The sequence below is a fragment of the Artibeus jamaicensis genome, unplaced genomic scaffold (genome assembly GCF_021234435.1).
Source record: "Artibeus jamaicensis isolate MK-2021 breed Jamaican fruit bat unplaced genomic scaffold, CSHL_Jam_final scaffold_1019, whole genome shotgun sequence".
Taxonomy (NCBI): Eukaryota; Metazoa; Chordata; class Mammalia; order Chiroptera; family Phyllostomidae; genus Artibeus; species Artibeus jamaicensis.
Genome location: NW_026522025.1, coordinates 13,572,722 through 13,588,090, shown reverse-complemented (window position 1 = coordinate 13,588,090; position 15,369 = coordinate 13,572,722). Strand labels below are relative to the sequence as shown.

Below are 15,369 nucleotides of genomic sequence, written 5' to 3'. Positions count from 1 at the left end.
TGCCAAGAATGCACATTTTTTTTTTCTTGGTGGGGGAGGGACTGGCCTTTAAAAATGGTGGTTCTTCCAGGGGCTCTTGAGATGTGTGCAGTTATGTCCCCCATGCCAAGTAGTTCCAAACTGTTTTTATTTTTAAAACTCGCCAGGGTAGAAGAGCAGTAAGACACAGACGTAGGAGCCAGGCTGCCTGTGTTCAACTCCCAGCTCTGGTACCTACGAGCTGTGTCTGGGTGTTGCAGGCAAATTTCTGAACCTCTCTCCACCCACGCGTCCTGGTCCACAAGGTGGGGATGACAGAACTTGCTTCCCGGGGGTGCTGGGAAAGCTCACCGGTTAATGTAAGAAAAGACTGAAAGCAGAGGGGTGGCTGCCAACAGAGGGAGGGCAAAAGACAAAAGAAGAAACCATAACACAGACCCAAATGCAAAGCAAAACTCGTGCAGTGGTGTCAAGTAGCACCTGGGACTCGAGGTTAAAACTGCTTTCCTACCAGGGCTAATGGGTAGAGCTAATTAAGAAGTCATTTTAGCTCAGTGTGAAGAACTCCTTTCAAGTGGATTTACTCAAAAACAACAAAGATAGATTTCCTGCATTACAAACCCAGAGACAGAGGCTGAATAATGGCTTTAATGGAAGGAAGGAAGAGAACTTGATTTTTACATTTTCTTTTTTTTTTTTTAAATTAAATAAATTTATTTATTTTTTTTGAATTGTTTATGCTGTTACAGTTGTTCTATTCCCCCCTTCATTCCCCTCCACCCTGCCCCCCCGACCCCCCCATTACCCCCCCTTTAGCTTATGTCCATGTGTCTCAAGTCCTTTAGGTTCTGTATTTCCCATACTATTCTTGCCCCCCCCCATCTATTTTCTATCTACTGTCTATGCTACTTGTTTTCTGTACCTTCTCTCCCCGTCTTCTCCTCCCACTCCCCTGTTGCTAACCCTACTTGAGATCTTCATTTCTATGTTTCCACTCCTGATCTAGCTGTCCTTTTAGTTTGCTTTCGTTTTAGGTGTGGTTGTTAATAACTGTGAGCTTGTTGTCCTTTCACTGTTCATGTTTCTTTAACTTCTTTTTCTTCGATAAGTCCCTTTAACATTTCGTATAATAAGGGCTTGGTGATGATGAACTCCTTGAATTTGGTCTTATCTGAGAAGCACCTTATCTGTCCTTCCGTTCTAAATGAAAGTTTTGCTGGGTAGAGCAATCTTGGTTGTAGGTCTTTAGTTTTCATGACTTGGAATATTTCTTTCCAGCCCCTTCTTGCCTGTAAGGTCTCTTTTGAGAAATCTGCTGACAGCCTGATGGGGACTCCTTTGTAGGTGATTGTCCCCTTAGCTCTTGCTGCTTCCAGGATTCTCTCCTTCGTTTTAATTTTGGCTAATGTAATTATGATATGCCTTGGTGTGTTTCTTCTTGAGTCCAACTTTTTTGGTACTCTCTGGGCTTCTTGGATTTCTTGGAAGTCTGTTTCCTTTGCCAGATTGGGGAAATTTTCTTTTATTATTTGTTCAAATAGTTTTTCCACTGGTGGTTGTGTCTTTCCCCCTTCTGGTACCCCTATAATTCGGATATTGGAGCGTTTATAGATGTCCTGGAAGTTCCTAAGCTTCTCCTCATTTTTCTGAATTCTTATTTCTTCATTCCTTTCTGATTGATCATTTTTTTCTTCCTTCTGGTTCACTCCATTGAGTTGAGTCCCAGTTTTTTTTTTCATCTCTATGGGTTTCCTGTGGAATTCCATTCATTTCCCTTAATTTAGCCTTCATATGTTTCTCTAATTTGTGGCTATAGTCCACCAGATCTGTGAGGAAGCTGACGACCAGTGTTTTAAACTGTGCGTCTGAGAGATTTGCTATTTCTTCGTCACTTAGATTTATCTCCGGGACTTTGAGGTCCCCCTGCGACATTTTTGGTCTGTTCTGGCCCTTTAAGTGAAAGAAGCGGCGCCTTGGAGTCCCAGGTCGCTGGGTTGTGACGCTGTATATGGGGGCGTGGTCAGAGCGGGGAAAATGGCGCCGCCGCCGCTCACTCCCTCACCCGCGCGTAACCGGGCACCCACAGTCAACTCGCTGCCACCGCCTCCCCACTGACTCCTCCGTAGTCGCTCACCCGGTGGGCTGCTCACTAGGTCCAATCCTGGGTTTGGAACCCCGTGCGGCTGGATTCGCGCGTCTGGATTCCGCGCCCGCGCCCGGGTCGATCGAGTTCTCCTTTGTAACTCCTCACCCGCCGCCGGTTTCGCCGGTTTCGCCCCTTACGGGTCGGGCCGAAGGATTTGTTGTTTGCGGACTTCCGAAAAGTCGCGCGTCTGGGTTCCGCGCCCGCGCCCGGGTCCCGCCGGTTTCGCCGGTTTCGCCCTTTACGGGTCGGGCCGAAGGATTTGTTGTTTGCGGACTTCCGAAGAGTCGCGCGTCTGGATTCCGCGCCTGCGCCCGGGTCCCGCCGGTTTCGCCGGTTTCGCCCCTTACGGGTCGGGCTGAAGGATTTGTTGTTTGCGGACTTCCGAAAAGTTCAGTTTTCCGTGTTCTGGTTGTGTTTTCTGGTGCTAATATTTAGTTGTCCTTAAACTTGGTTGTGAGAGGAGGCAGGCACATCCACCTTAATCCTCCATCTTGGCGGAAGTCCTGAAGCTTGTTTCGATTTTTACATTTTCTTTCTAATCTGAGGTTCTTTGATTCAACACAGATTTGTAAGACATCCTGCATATCAGTTTGCGTTTTTTATTGAGAAATACCTGTTTATACAACATGTGATATGCTTATTTCTCCAAGCCCTAATTGTTGTCATTAATAGAGGTTACTTCAGAGTTGCTGTGGCAGGCGATCCCCCAACTGGACCCCCAGTGATCCCAGCACTGGACATCAGCATCCCTGGGCAATAGTCTCCCTGGGCGTGTAGGCTGGAGTTAATGACTCACAGCAGAGGTGACGAGAGAGGTTGAATTACAAGAAGACAGTGGCTTCTACTCCTGGTGCTCTCTCCCCCTGATGGAAGCCAGATACACCTAGTTAGCTGTTCTGTGGAGAGGCATGGAATTGAGGCCCTGAGAACTGGATCCCACCAGAACCCATTTGAGTGAACATGGAAGCCAATCCTCCCCAGGCTGAACTTCGAGAAAACAGCAACACTGGCCAAGAGTTTGACTGCAACCTCATGGGACACCTTTAACCACAGTTATCCAGCTAGGCTGTGCCCAAATTCCTGACCTACAGTTACCGAAATAATAAATGCTTATTATTTTAAGTCACTGAGTGTTGGGGTAATTGGTCAATCAGCAACAGATAATGTATACAGTTACTGTTTTAAAAAATTATCCTCCCAATGTTGAGGATACCATGCTTAAAGTTCCTGCAATTTATAGATTTCCAATTTAGACTTAGAAAGTGTCCTTTATTATACACCACTGAATAGATCACTTATGTTGAATCAATGCTGCAGGCAAATGAACTGATTCAATAACATTTGACTCAAAGAAGTAAATCCCTTCAAAGTTGCTATCCCTTAGTTACTACTAAGACTTATCATATAAACAAGTCTTTTAAAAATTTTTAATTATTTTACTGTTGTTCAATTACATTGCCCGTATCTTCTCCCTTCCTCTCCCCCTACTTCTCCCAAACCCACCTCCCTCCCTTGCTTCCTCCCTCCCCCTTGGTTCTGTCCATGTGTCCTTTATAGTAGTTCCTGAAAACCCTTCTCCCCACTGTCCCCTCCCCCCATGTATAGGCAAGTCTTAAAGCCAATTTTGATGCTTGAATAATTCTCTAATAGAACACTAACTTCAAATTTATATCACACTATCAGAAATTAGGAAGGGAATACTGATGAAATATACACAAAAGATCCATAAGCCTAGGAATATCCCTGTCTTAAACTGGGTGGTGATATTTTTCCAATGTGGCAAATTCATCCCTGCAAGCATCTCACTTAAAGTTTCAGACTGCTCTAAAGTTATGAGATAATCCATTGCCTTGTGGCGAAGGTACTGTGTATAAATTCCTGTAAAACTGACTTAAAAAAACCCACTGAGTTTCTTACTTGGCTTTATGATTCTGATTACGCATGTTGTCACTGAGACCTGGTTCTAGGGCACAGGCCCGTGCGTGGAAAGCTGGAAGGCCTGCAGCCCACAAGTTCCTTTGGCAGCCAGGGTATTTCCTCTCCATCCCCACAATAAGCTACACATCTGATGAGCATCTTCACTGTCTCAGCCCAGTCCCTGTCTCCATTCCCATCCTATCTTCAATCCAAATTGAGTTATTTTTCTATTCTTGGATACCACACCTGCAAATTTTGGTCTGATTTACTTTTACTTATTAGAACATCCCGTCTAGTCACTCAGTGGAACTTTAAACCTTGTGATGAGTAATGTCAGGGCTGAGTAACCGTAGGGACTTGGGGCAGAGCAACAACTTAGCATGGACCTAGAAGAAAATGCAATGCACTCTCCAGCTGGCAAGCCCCTGTCTAGGCTGCCTGGATGTCTTAAGGTCAACATCAAAAAGGAAAGAACAACTCAGATCTGGACCATGCCAATACATCGCCACTCCCAGCCATCTGCTATAAAGTGACCCAGCAAACAACCACCCCAATAACAAGCCCAGGACAAACAACCCAAATGTCGGTATTGATGGCATCAATTATAGATCTATTATATGACTGAAAAAGAGCCAGCACTAGATTAAAGTTTTAGATTTTTCTTATTAGTGCAAAGCTACAATAACTTATGACATGTGTCTTTTGTTTATATGGCTACTGATATGGGGCCGATATTTTACTTTCATGCACAGATTCATCCTCACAACAATCCTACTGGGTAGGTCTGACTCATTAGAATAACCCCACCCCATGGCCTTAAAGCAGTGCCAGGTACAGAGTAGATGCTAAATAATTTTCTGTGGAATGACCAGGAGTGATGTATATATAGTGCAAGCTCCTAGGAGGCGTATACAGACCCCCCACTGTGTTGTAGCCAAGGCTACTTTTGGGCCTTGGTCACAGGTAGGCTTGAGGTCAATTTAGGATGCCTGGGGTCTCTGCTCCAGGTTAGCTGGGAGTCTTGGAGGAAACTGAATATCATAATAACCGCAGCTACATTTATTTAATATTTATGATGGAATTCTGGATCTTATTATCACCCCCAGTTTGTGGATGAGGAAATCAGTCCTGGAGAGATCAAATAATTTACTCAAGTTCACAAGGTTAGAAAAATTTCAGAGGAGGAATTTGAAACCACACTGGTTGAAACCCAAAACCTGCATGTTTAACCACTATACTATACTGCTTCGGAGCACCTCAAACCTCTCCCGAGTAAACTGGACAATGCTAATTCCCGAGGTATTTGTTTATGCAACCCCATGGGCTCTTTTCCCCTCTCCAAACTGTCAGAAGAAGCTTTAAGTGGAGACCTGTGAGCTAAACCTGAGAAACATGTTACTTGGCCTAAAAAAAACTACTCTACGCATTAAAAACAAACAAAACACACAGAAGACAAATGCTTCCCATCAAAGTAGCCTTCTGCTAATGTGCAGTGTAGGAAGATTTGTAAGAAGAGGTTTAATGAGTTCTCTACTCACAGTTTTAGAGCTGGAATGTTAAAATTTGACAATCAAGGGATTTCACATAAAAATCCAGATTTCTGGCTTCTCTTGAAACAGAAGACCTGGCAGCCCTGGGCAGAAATTCCTTCCTGGAAACGCAGGCTGAACAGAAGAGCAGCCGCCCTCCTGGCGGAGCGGGCACTCTGCAGTGACGGTGCCCCGCAAACAGTCCTTGCCACCCTGCCTTGGGCTCACTGGACTCACATTCACCACCTGGCCACTGCCAGGCTGATACTTCTCTCCATGATTTAAATAATGCCCTCATCAAAATTGGACTTAAACTCCAAAGCTAGTTTGATGGCCAAAGAATCAAGTAGAAAGAACGCTTCCACTGAGGAATGCCAACAGGTGGACAGCACCTGGGAGATGACACCTACAGGTAAATGGCATTGACCAACTAGCCCATCATGAATCTTGAGTATTTAAAAAGTCAGCCTTATCAACTGGTCTTGCTGAACCTTGGGGAACTTTACACTTGGCCATCCTGTCATATTGGTCATCAGTAGCTGGCACTTTTCAGGGCTGGTTGGGAAAATTCTAAGATGAGCCCGATGACCGACACCCTTGCATAGTCCCCTCCCCTCCTGAGTGTGGGCATGACCAGTAATTTGCTTCTAACCCACAGACTATGGCAAAAGTGATGGAGTGATTTTGCAGATGGAATTAAGGTCTCTAATAAGTCAATCACAAGGGAGCTCAACCTCATTAAATTGAAAGGGAAGGTGGGTCCGATTGATCTATAGACAGGACCTTTAAAGCCTTCCCTGACGTGAGGAGCTGGAAGAGGAGATGCTCTCCTGCTGCCCTTGAAGAAGCAAGCGGACGTGGATTTTACAGTTGCCAGGAAATCAATGATGTCAATGACTGAGCTCCGAAGAGGACTCCAACCCTCCAATGAGACCACAGACCTGGCTGACAGCCGGACTGCACCCTTGTGCGATCCCAAACAGAGAACCCAGCCGGCTAAGCTCTACCTGGACTCCTGACTCATGGAAGCTGTGAGATGATAATAACGAACTATGAGATGACGATACCCTGACACACAGAACTCACATGCCATCTACCGTCACTAGTCACAGTAACTAGAGCAGCTTCCTTCTTTCAAGGGCCCACCATGTGCCAGGCACTGTGCTTGGCATTTACCGTGCTGCCTTCTTTCTAATGCACACGCAATAAAGAGTTTACCAAAGATACTCTTTAAATTTACCTCAAGGAGACATTCATTTAAAGAGAAACCCTACAAATAGATTTTCAAATATAAAAGGGAAAATTAGGCACACAGATTTCTTTCAGAAGTTTCAAAGCATGTGTCTTATTTCAAATATCCTTTTAGTATGCATCCTAATTCCAGATTTTCTTTGATACATAAAATTAAGTTAGAGTGCCTTTGTACATTTGAAGGGCGATGCCCATCTCAATGACAGCTGACTAGAAGATGGAAGGACCTCCCTCTTCCGGGACTCCCACTGTCCCGGTTACATGCACACTGGGCACAAGCAGGCGTCCACTCTAAGTCAGTGAGGAGGCAAGGCTGACAATCCCCATGAAAAAGGAAGCGGGTGTTCCCCTGGGAAATACCTGGGGACATGTTCTTAGTAAAGGGGCAGAAAGAGGAGGCTCTGGGAGTGAAGAAATTGTGCAAACTGAGTACCTTTGATAGGAAAAGAAGAGAAAATCTAGTTAGGACCCTAGCATGAGATGACCATTATGGCAATACACAAACATGTTTTCCTAAGTCATTTAAAAAAAATCCCTCTATACATTGTGGTGTGGTCCATTTATAATGTATTCCTATCACCATCCTTTATCCATTAGTTTATAAGTCCTCTGAGAAAATGCCCTTACTCGCTTGGAACTTGGTGTTATTGTTTGTGCTTCGAATCAGCTGGAACGCCTTCTGAAACCCCACCGCATGCTGCGTGGGACTGTCCGAGGACTTGACGCTGCTGACGAAGGTGGACATTTTCCTTTTTGTCTCACTGGTGGCGGGAGACAGGAACGTCTTGTAGCACTGGTCCAGCGAGCAGGCTCTCACAGTGTCGGCCACAGTCAGCACCGAGATCTGGAGGAGAGAAAAACGAAACCTGCTGGATAACACGTAATGGTGTTTTTTGTTTTTTTTTTAATTTCAAAAGAGCCCAAGGAATGAGAAGGCCTACAGATTTCTGAGACTTTAAAAATAAATGCCCGGAGGCACACATCTATCAACTTTGAAAAGGATTAGTTAAGGACTGGTAAGAGGGAGGGATCCCAGAGGTTGATTTTGCTCCAAGATGAAGTCAGTGGTATGGTGTTCACATATAACATTAAAAAAAAAAGTATTTCGTGCAGGAAAAAAATCTTAGCAAGTATTAACCATCTTGATTTTCCAACTGGAGGTGGGGTAAAGATGTGGGGTGTGTGTTGTAAACAATTACACTAGTGAGTTGGAAAAGTCAAAATGATGAAGCAGAAAATGTCCACGGGCAACAGATTATCGTTAGCTGTGAACACACCTGTCTCTGAGGCGTCCCAGAGACCAGCAAACCACAGCAGTCTTCCCTGCCCCCTTCCCTCCCACCCAGGTTCAGATCAAGTCCAGCCGGCCACCAACATCCAAGCCTCGCCCTTTTTTTCCTTAGCACAACTTTCAGTGTGAAAGTCACAGCTAATTAGAAATCTTAACAGGTGGCATAAAATAATTGCAAGCCTTGGCTGGGTGGGGGTGGTTTGAAAAGAGGTTTGGAATCAGAGTTGGCAGCTGCTTCCTCAAATACCAGAGTGAAAACCACGCCATGCTCTTTCCCCGACATCATTTTAAAGATGGACTTAAAAATATATGTCATAAAACATAAAGTGCTTTTACAAAGATGCTCAAGGCTGAGCCAATGCCAGGTGGGTCACTGGGATAACGGTCACCTTATCGTGTTCGTCGATGGCGCTGAGGATGACCTGGGCAGCATCCTTGGCGATCTGAAGCTGGGTGTCAGTGACGGAAGCCCCGTGGTCCAGGATCACTACTATGTGCTTTGACTGCGGCCGGACCGTAGAGACGTAGATAGGTCTAGAAGGAGCAGAAGCTCTCTGCAGTCAGTCCTGGTTTAAGCAAAAGGCCTCACCCTAACACAGCTGTGAGCACGACAGACATGCGGGCCTGCTGGTGCATACATGTTTCTCCACCAGGCACACAGACACGGAGAGATGGGCACAGGACGGGAAACTACACGGACACGCTGAAAACAACACCCCAAGGCAACAGTGTGGGTCTGCCGACCAGGGACTGGTAACGTAGCTCTTCTAAAGATTAAAGCAACCAGGAGAAGGTTTTAAGGAGCAAATCTTTTGAAAGACTGGCTTTTCCTCAAAAGGCAACCATCTCAGCTGCTCCTGACAATGCTGCCACCATTACCCAACATCTGGCTACAGGAAATGGAGTGGGGGGCCCCTCAAGCTGCAGAGAGAGCACCAGAGGGAGAAAAAGGTCCGCTTGCCAGTGCGGGGGTCCCTCCTTGGCAGACTGACAGAGTGGGACTCAGGCAGCCCATAATCTGGGAGCGTGCTGGGCAGCTTTGAATAGCAGGTTTGGTTTCTCTCCCTGCAAGACAAAGGCCAGTGCTAAGAGGGCCCTTTCCTTTCAGCACTGAAGCCATTCACACAGGTCAGCCACCAAAAGGCTTCTTATCTAAGCATTTAAAACTGTGCCATCAAATTTGCCCAAGCCTGTGATAGCCACTCTTCTTGCCAGGGTTTTGTTTGCCAACAGTAAGAAAAGGGGGGAGGGTAGAGCTCCAAAGGAGAAATGCCCCCCATCAAAGCAGTACAGGATCGTCTGTGAGAGGAGGTTTAATGAGGTCTCTATTCATGGCTTTAAAGCTGGAACAAATTAGGGGGAGCTTAAGAAAGCAAATCAGCCTCAAGAGAATGCTCTCCTTTATTGACACCCCTCGAACACTAGATTTTTCTGTGAAATGTTAGATGCCAGTTGAGTCACAGAAGCCTGGGCACAAATTAAGAAATGTAGGCAAAGTCCCAAACACCCTCAACGTGTGGCCAAGCGGACACCGCTGTTCTCAAGCCCAAAGTCCTGCATTAATACGACAGGGCCGCTAGTCGATACCATTGTGCCAGCAGTGAAATGGGATAAAAGAATCCAGGAGACGTGGCCGCAGAAATGAAAGATGGAACCGAAAAGAAGAAAATCTAACTATCCTAACACTGACAACCATGTGAAATATTGAACGTTTTAGGTCCTCCAAGCTATGTGAATGGATTTTTTAAAAAGGACACACCTTCCTCTTTCTAACTCAACTCACATAACTTGTAAGTAGAATATATGTGTTCACGGTGCCACAGCAAGTTGGTGAAAACTGCGTCAGTGGGGTATACAAATCACAACTTATTTATAGCTGGGATGCATGAAACCTCTCTAGTGCAGGTGAATGTTGATGTGTGACAAGGTCCGGCTTGTCCTTCTGGACTACCCCTCACAGGTGATTCATGAAAAACAGCATGCCATCTAATTTCTCCTCTGAGAAGCAAATGAAAATGAGATGAAGAGAGGCTCCAGTTAATTTAGACTCCCGAAAAGGGGGCGTGGTGCACTGACTGCAGAAGTTCTGGATCAAACACCTGGCACTGCAAACGGGAGACCCTGAGAATTCCTGGGGAGAGCATCTCTGCCCAACGGGTTTGTTCTGTAAGTTGATGAGTCTTGTCATACAAACGATCTCTCCATTGCTGCCCTTCTGGCTAAGTGGTAAAACCTCAAGTCATTTCTGTGTTAATGATGGATCTTTAATCCACTGTTTTCTAACAACCTTCACCCTTCTCGTAGCCAAGATTTGAGTGTACATTTCAAAAGGCTGGCCAAGCATAATATCACAGAAAGGCGAGCTGGGCATCACAAACTGTACTCTGAGACAGGCTATCAAGTCTTTGAGGACTGTACTTTAGAAGGTACAGTATCACCATTTCTGTCTCACCAAAGATGTCAGAAGCTCAGAACAGTTTGGGTGCTTCAGTGAATTCAATGTCTTTCAGTAAACACCTTGTTTAACTTGGCTTGTTTGATAGTTCTAGAAAAGCTCTGGACTCTATCATTTGCCCTTCCCTAACACGTCCACATTCGACCTGTGCTCACAGGTGAAGTCACTGCAGAACAAGCACAAGTTTCTAAAACCACAGCCTCGAGGCAGAGCCATGTATGTAGATGAAGAACCTCTATCTCACACAGGTCAGTCTTACGCAGGAATTACAACATTAGCAAGTAAGTCGACATACCTACTGCGATGCTCATAGCTGCCCTTACACCGGAACTTGTGTGCTGGGAAAACAGTGAAAATTCCTTCTTCGGAACTGAAATACTGCCACTTAATTCCAGGGTTGGATTTCAGGTTGTCTGCAAGAACTGGAGGAGGGGACATGAAATGCAGCCGTCGGCCCACAGGTGCGCGCCGGCGCCACTCCGCAGGCATCTGTTTTGCATAAACTGCCCATAGTATGAAGCGGTCCCACTAGATATAAGGCTGTAAATTTCCTACTAAACATATTCTTTGTGTCCCTTAAAAAATTATCCCATCTTAGAAAATGTAATGACTGTTTCAGTCAAGTGCAGCTATTACTCTCAACATTGAATGGTGACACTGTATGTCCTGGATTATTTTTTCCAACATGAATTATTCATTTGCAGGAATCGCTCCCGTTGCTGAGCTGGTCCCTGGTGGGTCAGCATATACTTACTGGCTTGTGGTACATTCTCCAACTGTGGAAACCAGTGATGTTAATAGGCCTAGTCTCCAGGGGGACTAGATGTGTGACCTTGACCTTGCTCACTCCATAATGAGGGAAACAGCATCGATGGTACTTGAAAGGCCAGACCCATAGCCATTCACTAACAGCTTATGGAATGATTCCAGTGCGCCAGCACTGGGAGACAGGCTTCCTTTCTGCTATCTCATTTAACCCAGACGCCAACGCCAGGCTCATCACACCCTACTCTTTCTTTCTTTTTTAAAGTATTTTTTACTGATTATGCTATTACAGTTTTCCCAATTTTCCCCCCTTCATCCACCCTCCTGCATCCCATCCCCCCTTAGTTCATGTCCGTGGGTTGTAAGAGTTGAAAAAATCTGCATAGAGAGCTTAAGGCTTCCTCAATAAATAGCTGAGTTGGAATTCAAGCCTAGGTGTCCCGGTTCCTGTCTTTACCTCATGCAGCATTGCCTCCTCTCCTGTGTACACTGCACCCGTCGCTGATCTGCAGCTGGAGAGACACCAGCTTACCGTGTCTCTCCATCCTGTCTCCAAAACTCTACGAAGTCTTTCTGATCGTCTCTCCCTGGAATCAGAGCGGTCTCTTTTCTCTCATGCAATTTGCTCTATTCCACACCAAACTCGTACACATACTTTGTGTGGGTTACTGACTCACATGCTGCAAAATATACCAAGATGACCAAAAAACAAGCCCTAATGTACTAACCAATATACTGAAAGAACTGTACACGGGGAAATGGAATAGAAGGCAATTCAATAAGAGAAGGAGTCTCAGCAAAGCCAAAAAGAAAGAAAAGTGTGAGATGCCTTTGAGAAAAACACGTATAAGAGCTCTGAATGCCACATGGCCACCGTCTGGTCCGGCTCAGCAGTCGGCAAACTTCTGTCAAGGGCCAGATCATCAGTGATTCTGGCTTTGCCCATCACGTGGTCTCAGATGCAATTATCCAGTTCTGCCACTGTAGTGTGTAAGCAGCCACGCACAGCTGTAAGTGAATGAGGGTGTGTGCCAATAGGAGCTTATTTACAAACATCAGTGGCAAGCTGGATTTGTTAAAGCATGTTCAGTGCCTCACACCTTGAGCAATTACCCTGCCCCCCCCGTACCAAGGAGCTGCAGCATGTTTTACCCTCATGAAAATCCTAGTAGCAGCAACATTATCATCCCCAAGGTACAGATAAGAAGCCATGATCAGAGAGGTTTTGACCTGCTTGAGGTTTCAGTGGACAAGAAAGAAGTCAACCCAGTGTGTGACCACAACACCTGTCCCCTCTTGGCTCTGCCAGGCGACGACTCATCAAGGTCATCACCTGGACTCAGGCAACCACGGTCTTTCCTGAGAGGGAAGGCAGATGTGAGTGCGTGTTCACGCGGAAGAGGTTTTTCCTCTGCCTCTTCTCCTGGGGGTCTGCAGCCTTAACCTCGATCTCATATTAGCACTGTTCTCTAGGCAGCCCTGCCAACCCAGCAATAAAAAGGCAAACACTGCCTTTGGAAGTAAAGGAAAGCTCAATGACCTCATTTAAAAATAACATCTGTAACAATAAACAGGCTACAATGAGACTATTAAAAGGGGAGCCATTGAGAGCAAGAATGTTTTAAAAATAAATCACAATTCATACAGTGCACGATACATTTGGTCTCACCACACACGAAAACCGCCACTCTGGTTCCCTATAATCACTGCAGCACGAGAGCTTAAGTATCAGGCTAGGTTCCTCAAATCCTCCCGCTGAGAACTTCTTTGGCAACCGATTAAATTTCATCCATTATTTGGTACTAGCAGAAGATGATGGATACGATGGTAATAAGGACCCCAGAGCCCAGAAGCAATCTTTCATCGTGGTGTGCACCCCAGGTGGGCCCCTCACTGACCCAGATGTGGAGGTGAATGAGAGCCCCATTATCCACACGGGCAACCCAGAGGGGGCTCCTCCATTCACATGAGTCAGTTAGGTGTTCTGGCCAATGGAAAACTTGGCCTGGGGTCCTGCGTACTCCCTTTCTTCAGAAATGCTGGACACTATCCAGGAAAAAGCTGGGTAGATGCCCAGCCCATCAGCCCATGATGCACCGCATCAGCCCCTCAGCTTCAAATGGGCAGGTCCCACATCTGTCAAAACTGCTCTGCACACCTACCTCACACAGACACATGCGAAGGAGGCAATGAATGTTTTTCTTCTTCATTGGAGGTTATTCCCAAGACAGAAGTTATTGCGCCCTCTGAATCCCTCCAGTATTTTACCTCTTCCCACCTTTTAGTTAGTATTATTGTTGTGATGGGTAACTTTCCACTTCATCCCTAGATTCTAAGATCCTGGAGGGCAGGGTCTCTGCCTGAGTTATCTCTGTACCCCTGAGGCAAAGCCCCCCAGTTCTCTCCCACTGAGGCGCACGCTCTAGGAGAGCCGCAGCATTGACGGCTGCAGCATGCAGGCTACGGACGGATGGTCTGCACAGTACTGTTTATTTCTCAACTGTTTTTCTAATACTGATGTTTGATAAATCCTACAATCTTACTTGCCTCTAATGTCAAGTCCAATAAACAATAAATATCGTGACTAAAGCAATACAGAGCAATGATCGTTCTAAATATTTTGAAGGGAAAAACACTCCCTTCTCCCAACAGCACCACTACAACAGGTACAGACCAGGCAGGTAAACAAAGGAGTAAAAAGCCCGCTCATCTAAAGATTTCACATGGGGTAAATGTGACAAAATGTATCAGCAGTATATTTTAAACATGTAAGTTTACTGGATGTCAGTGACAACCTCAGTAAAGCTGATGTGATAATAAAATAGTGAAAATTTACTTGGCAAGTTTTACATATGGTGTGCCGCCTTTCAAAATTACTCTTTGAGTTTATTATACCCATTTTACAGATGCAGAGCTTGCTCGAGGCCACTGGGGAAGAGTGATGATTTGGTCTGGGCATTTCTGTCCAGAGCCCTTGCTGTTCCCAGAATACCGGACTGTTTCCCTGTGTCACTGAATACATGCTGAAATGAGTCAGCAATCATCAGATAGAAAGCACACTGAGTATTTCTTGAGAGGCAGAATAAATATATTTAAACATGCTGGTGTTTCTCCATCAAAATAATCAGTTGCATTAGTCTGTAAATAGACAACGTAAACAAATTCAGGAGACATGATGAAAAGAAATGATTTCACAATTTCACAAATAAGATGTAAGGCTTAAGTAGCATTTAATGTTGTGAGAATAAACAAGCTGCTGAATTGCTAAAAATGGCACGTGCCAGCTGGGGAGTCCGACGTCATGGGGTTCGCCATTGACCCCACAGCTGGCGTACCTAGAAAATGGCACAGACACAAGCTACAGCTTACAGGGCAGAGTCAACAGTAATTACAGCACTCGTGACTCCGAGTGACGGCTAACAGACAACACGTTTTGGATAATAGAAGGGGTTTTTATTGAACTGAGACATTATATAGCTGAGACCTCTTAATTACTTTCTAGGTTTCTTCCCACCCCCCTTTCATGGGAGGAAGCATAAGTAAGCCATTTGGACACAGGCCCATTGCTATTCTGCACTTTCTATTTAATTCAGGTTGGTACTTAGGAACTAGAAGGAAGACTTGATTAATCAGAATGGGCTGGGAATAAGAAGCCATGTGTCGAAGTCCCACCTGACACTGACAAGCCCTCTGACCTTAAATCTACTCTTTATACAGCATTCAAATCAAAATGGAAATCAAATTCCACCATGGATATGCTTTAAACCCTTCAAGGTTTCCCACTCTACCCCCCTAGTACTAAATCCAAACTCGGGGAGGCTCTATACGAGCTGGCCCCTTCCTGTTCCCTAACCTTGCCTTCCTCTTGTTCAACTCACTAAACTGTATACGTTAAGAGCTTTTTCTTTCAGTTTTGCAAATGTGCCAAGCTGTTTGCACAAGATGATCCTTTGGTCTGGGGTAACTCTGGTCACACTCTCAGAGGACCTTCCCTCAATTATCATCCTCCCTCAGAGCACCCAGTGCTTTCCTTCCC

General features: G+C 45.4%; 1 protein-coding gene across 1 annotated transcript in view; it reads right to left on the bottom strand.

The window, feature by feature from the left end:
• The window catches only part of CACHD1 (cache domain containing 1), a 212,687-nt gene that overhangs the window by 45,311 nt on the left and 152,007 nt on the right, over positions 1-15,369 (bottom strand). Inside the window, exons 5-7 of the mRNA XM_037136252.2 lie at positions 10,864-10,990; positions 8,503-8,647; positions 7,450-7,666 (exon numbers count right to left, since the gene is read on the bottom strand). Of these exons, the coding sequence (XP_036992147.2) occupies positions 7,450-7,666; positions 8,503-8,647; positions 10,864-10,990 (489 nt within the window). The remainder of the gene's footprint in view (positions 1-7,449; positions 7,667-8,502; positions 8,648-10,863; positions 10,991-15,369) is intronic.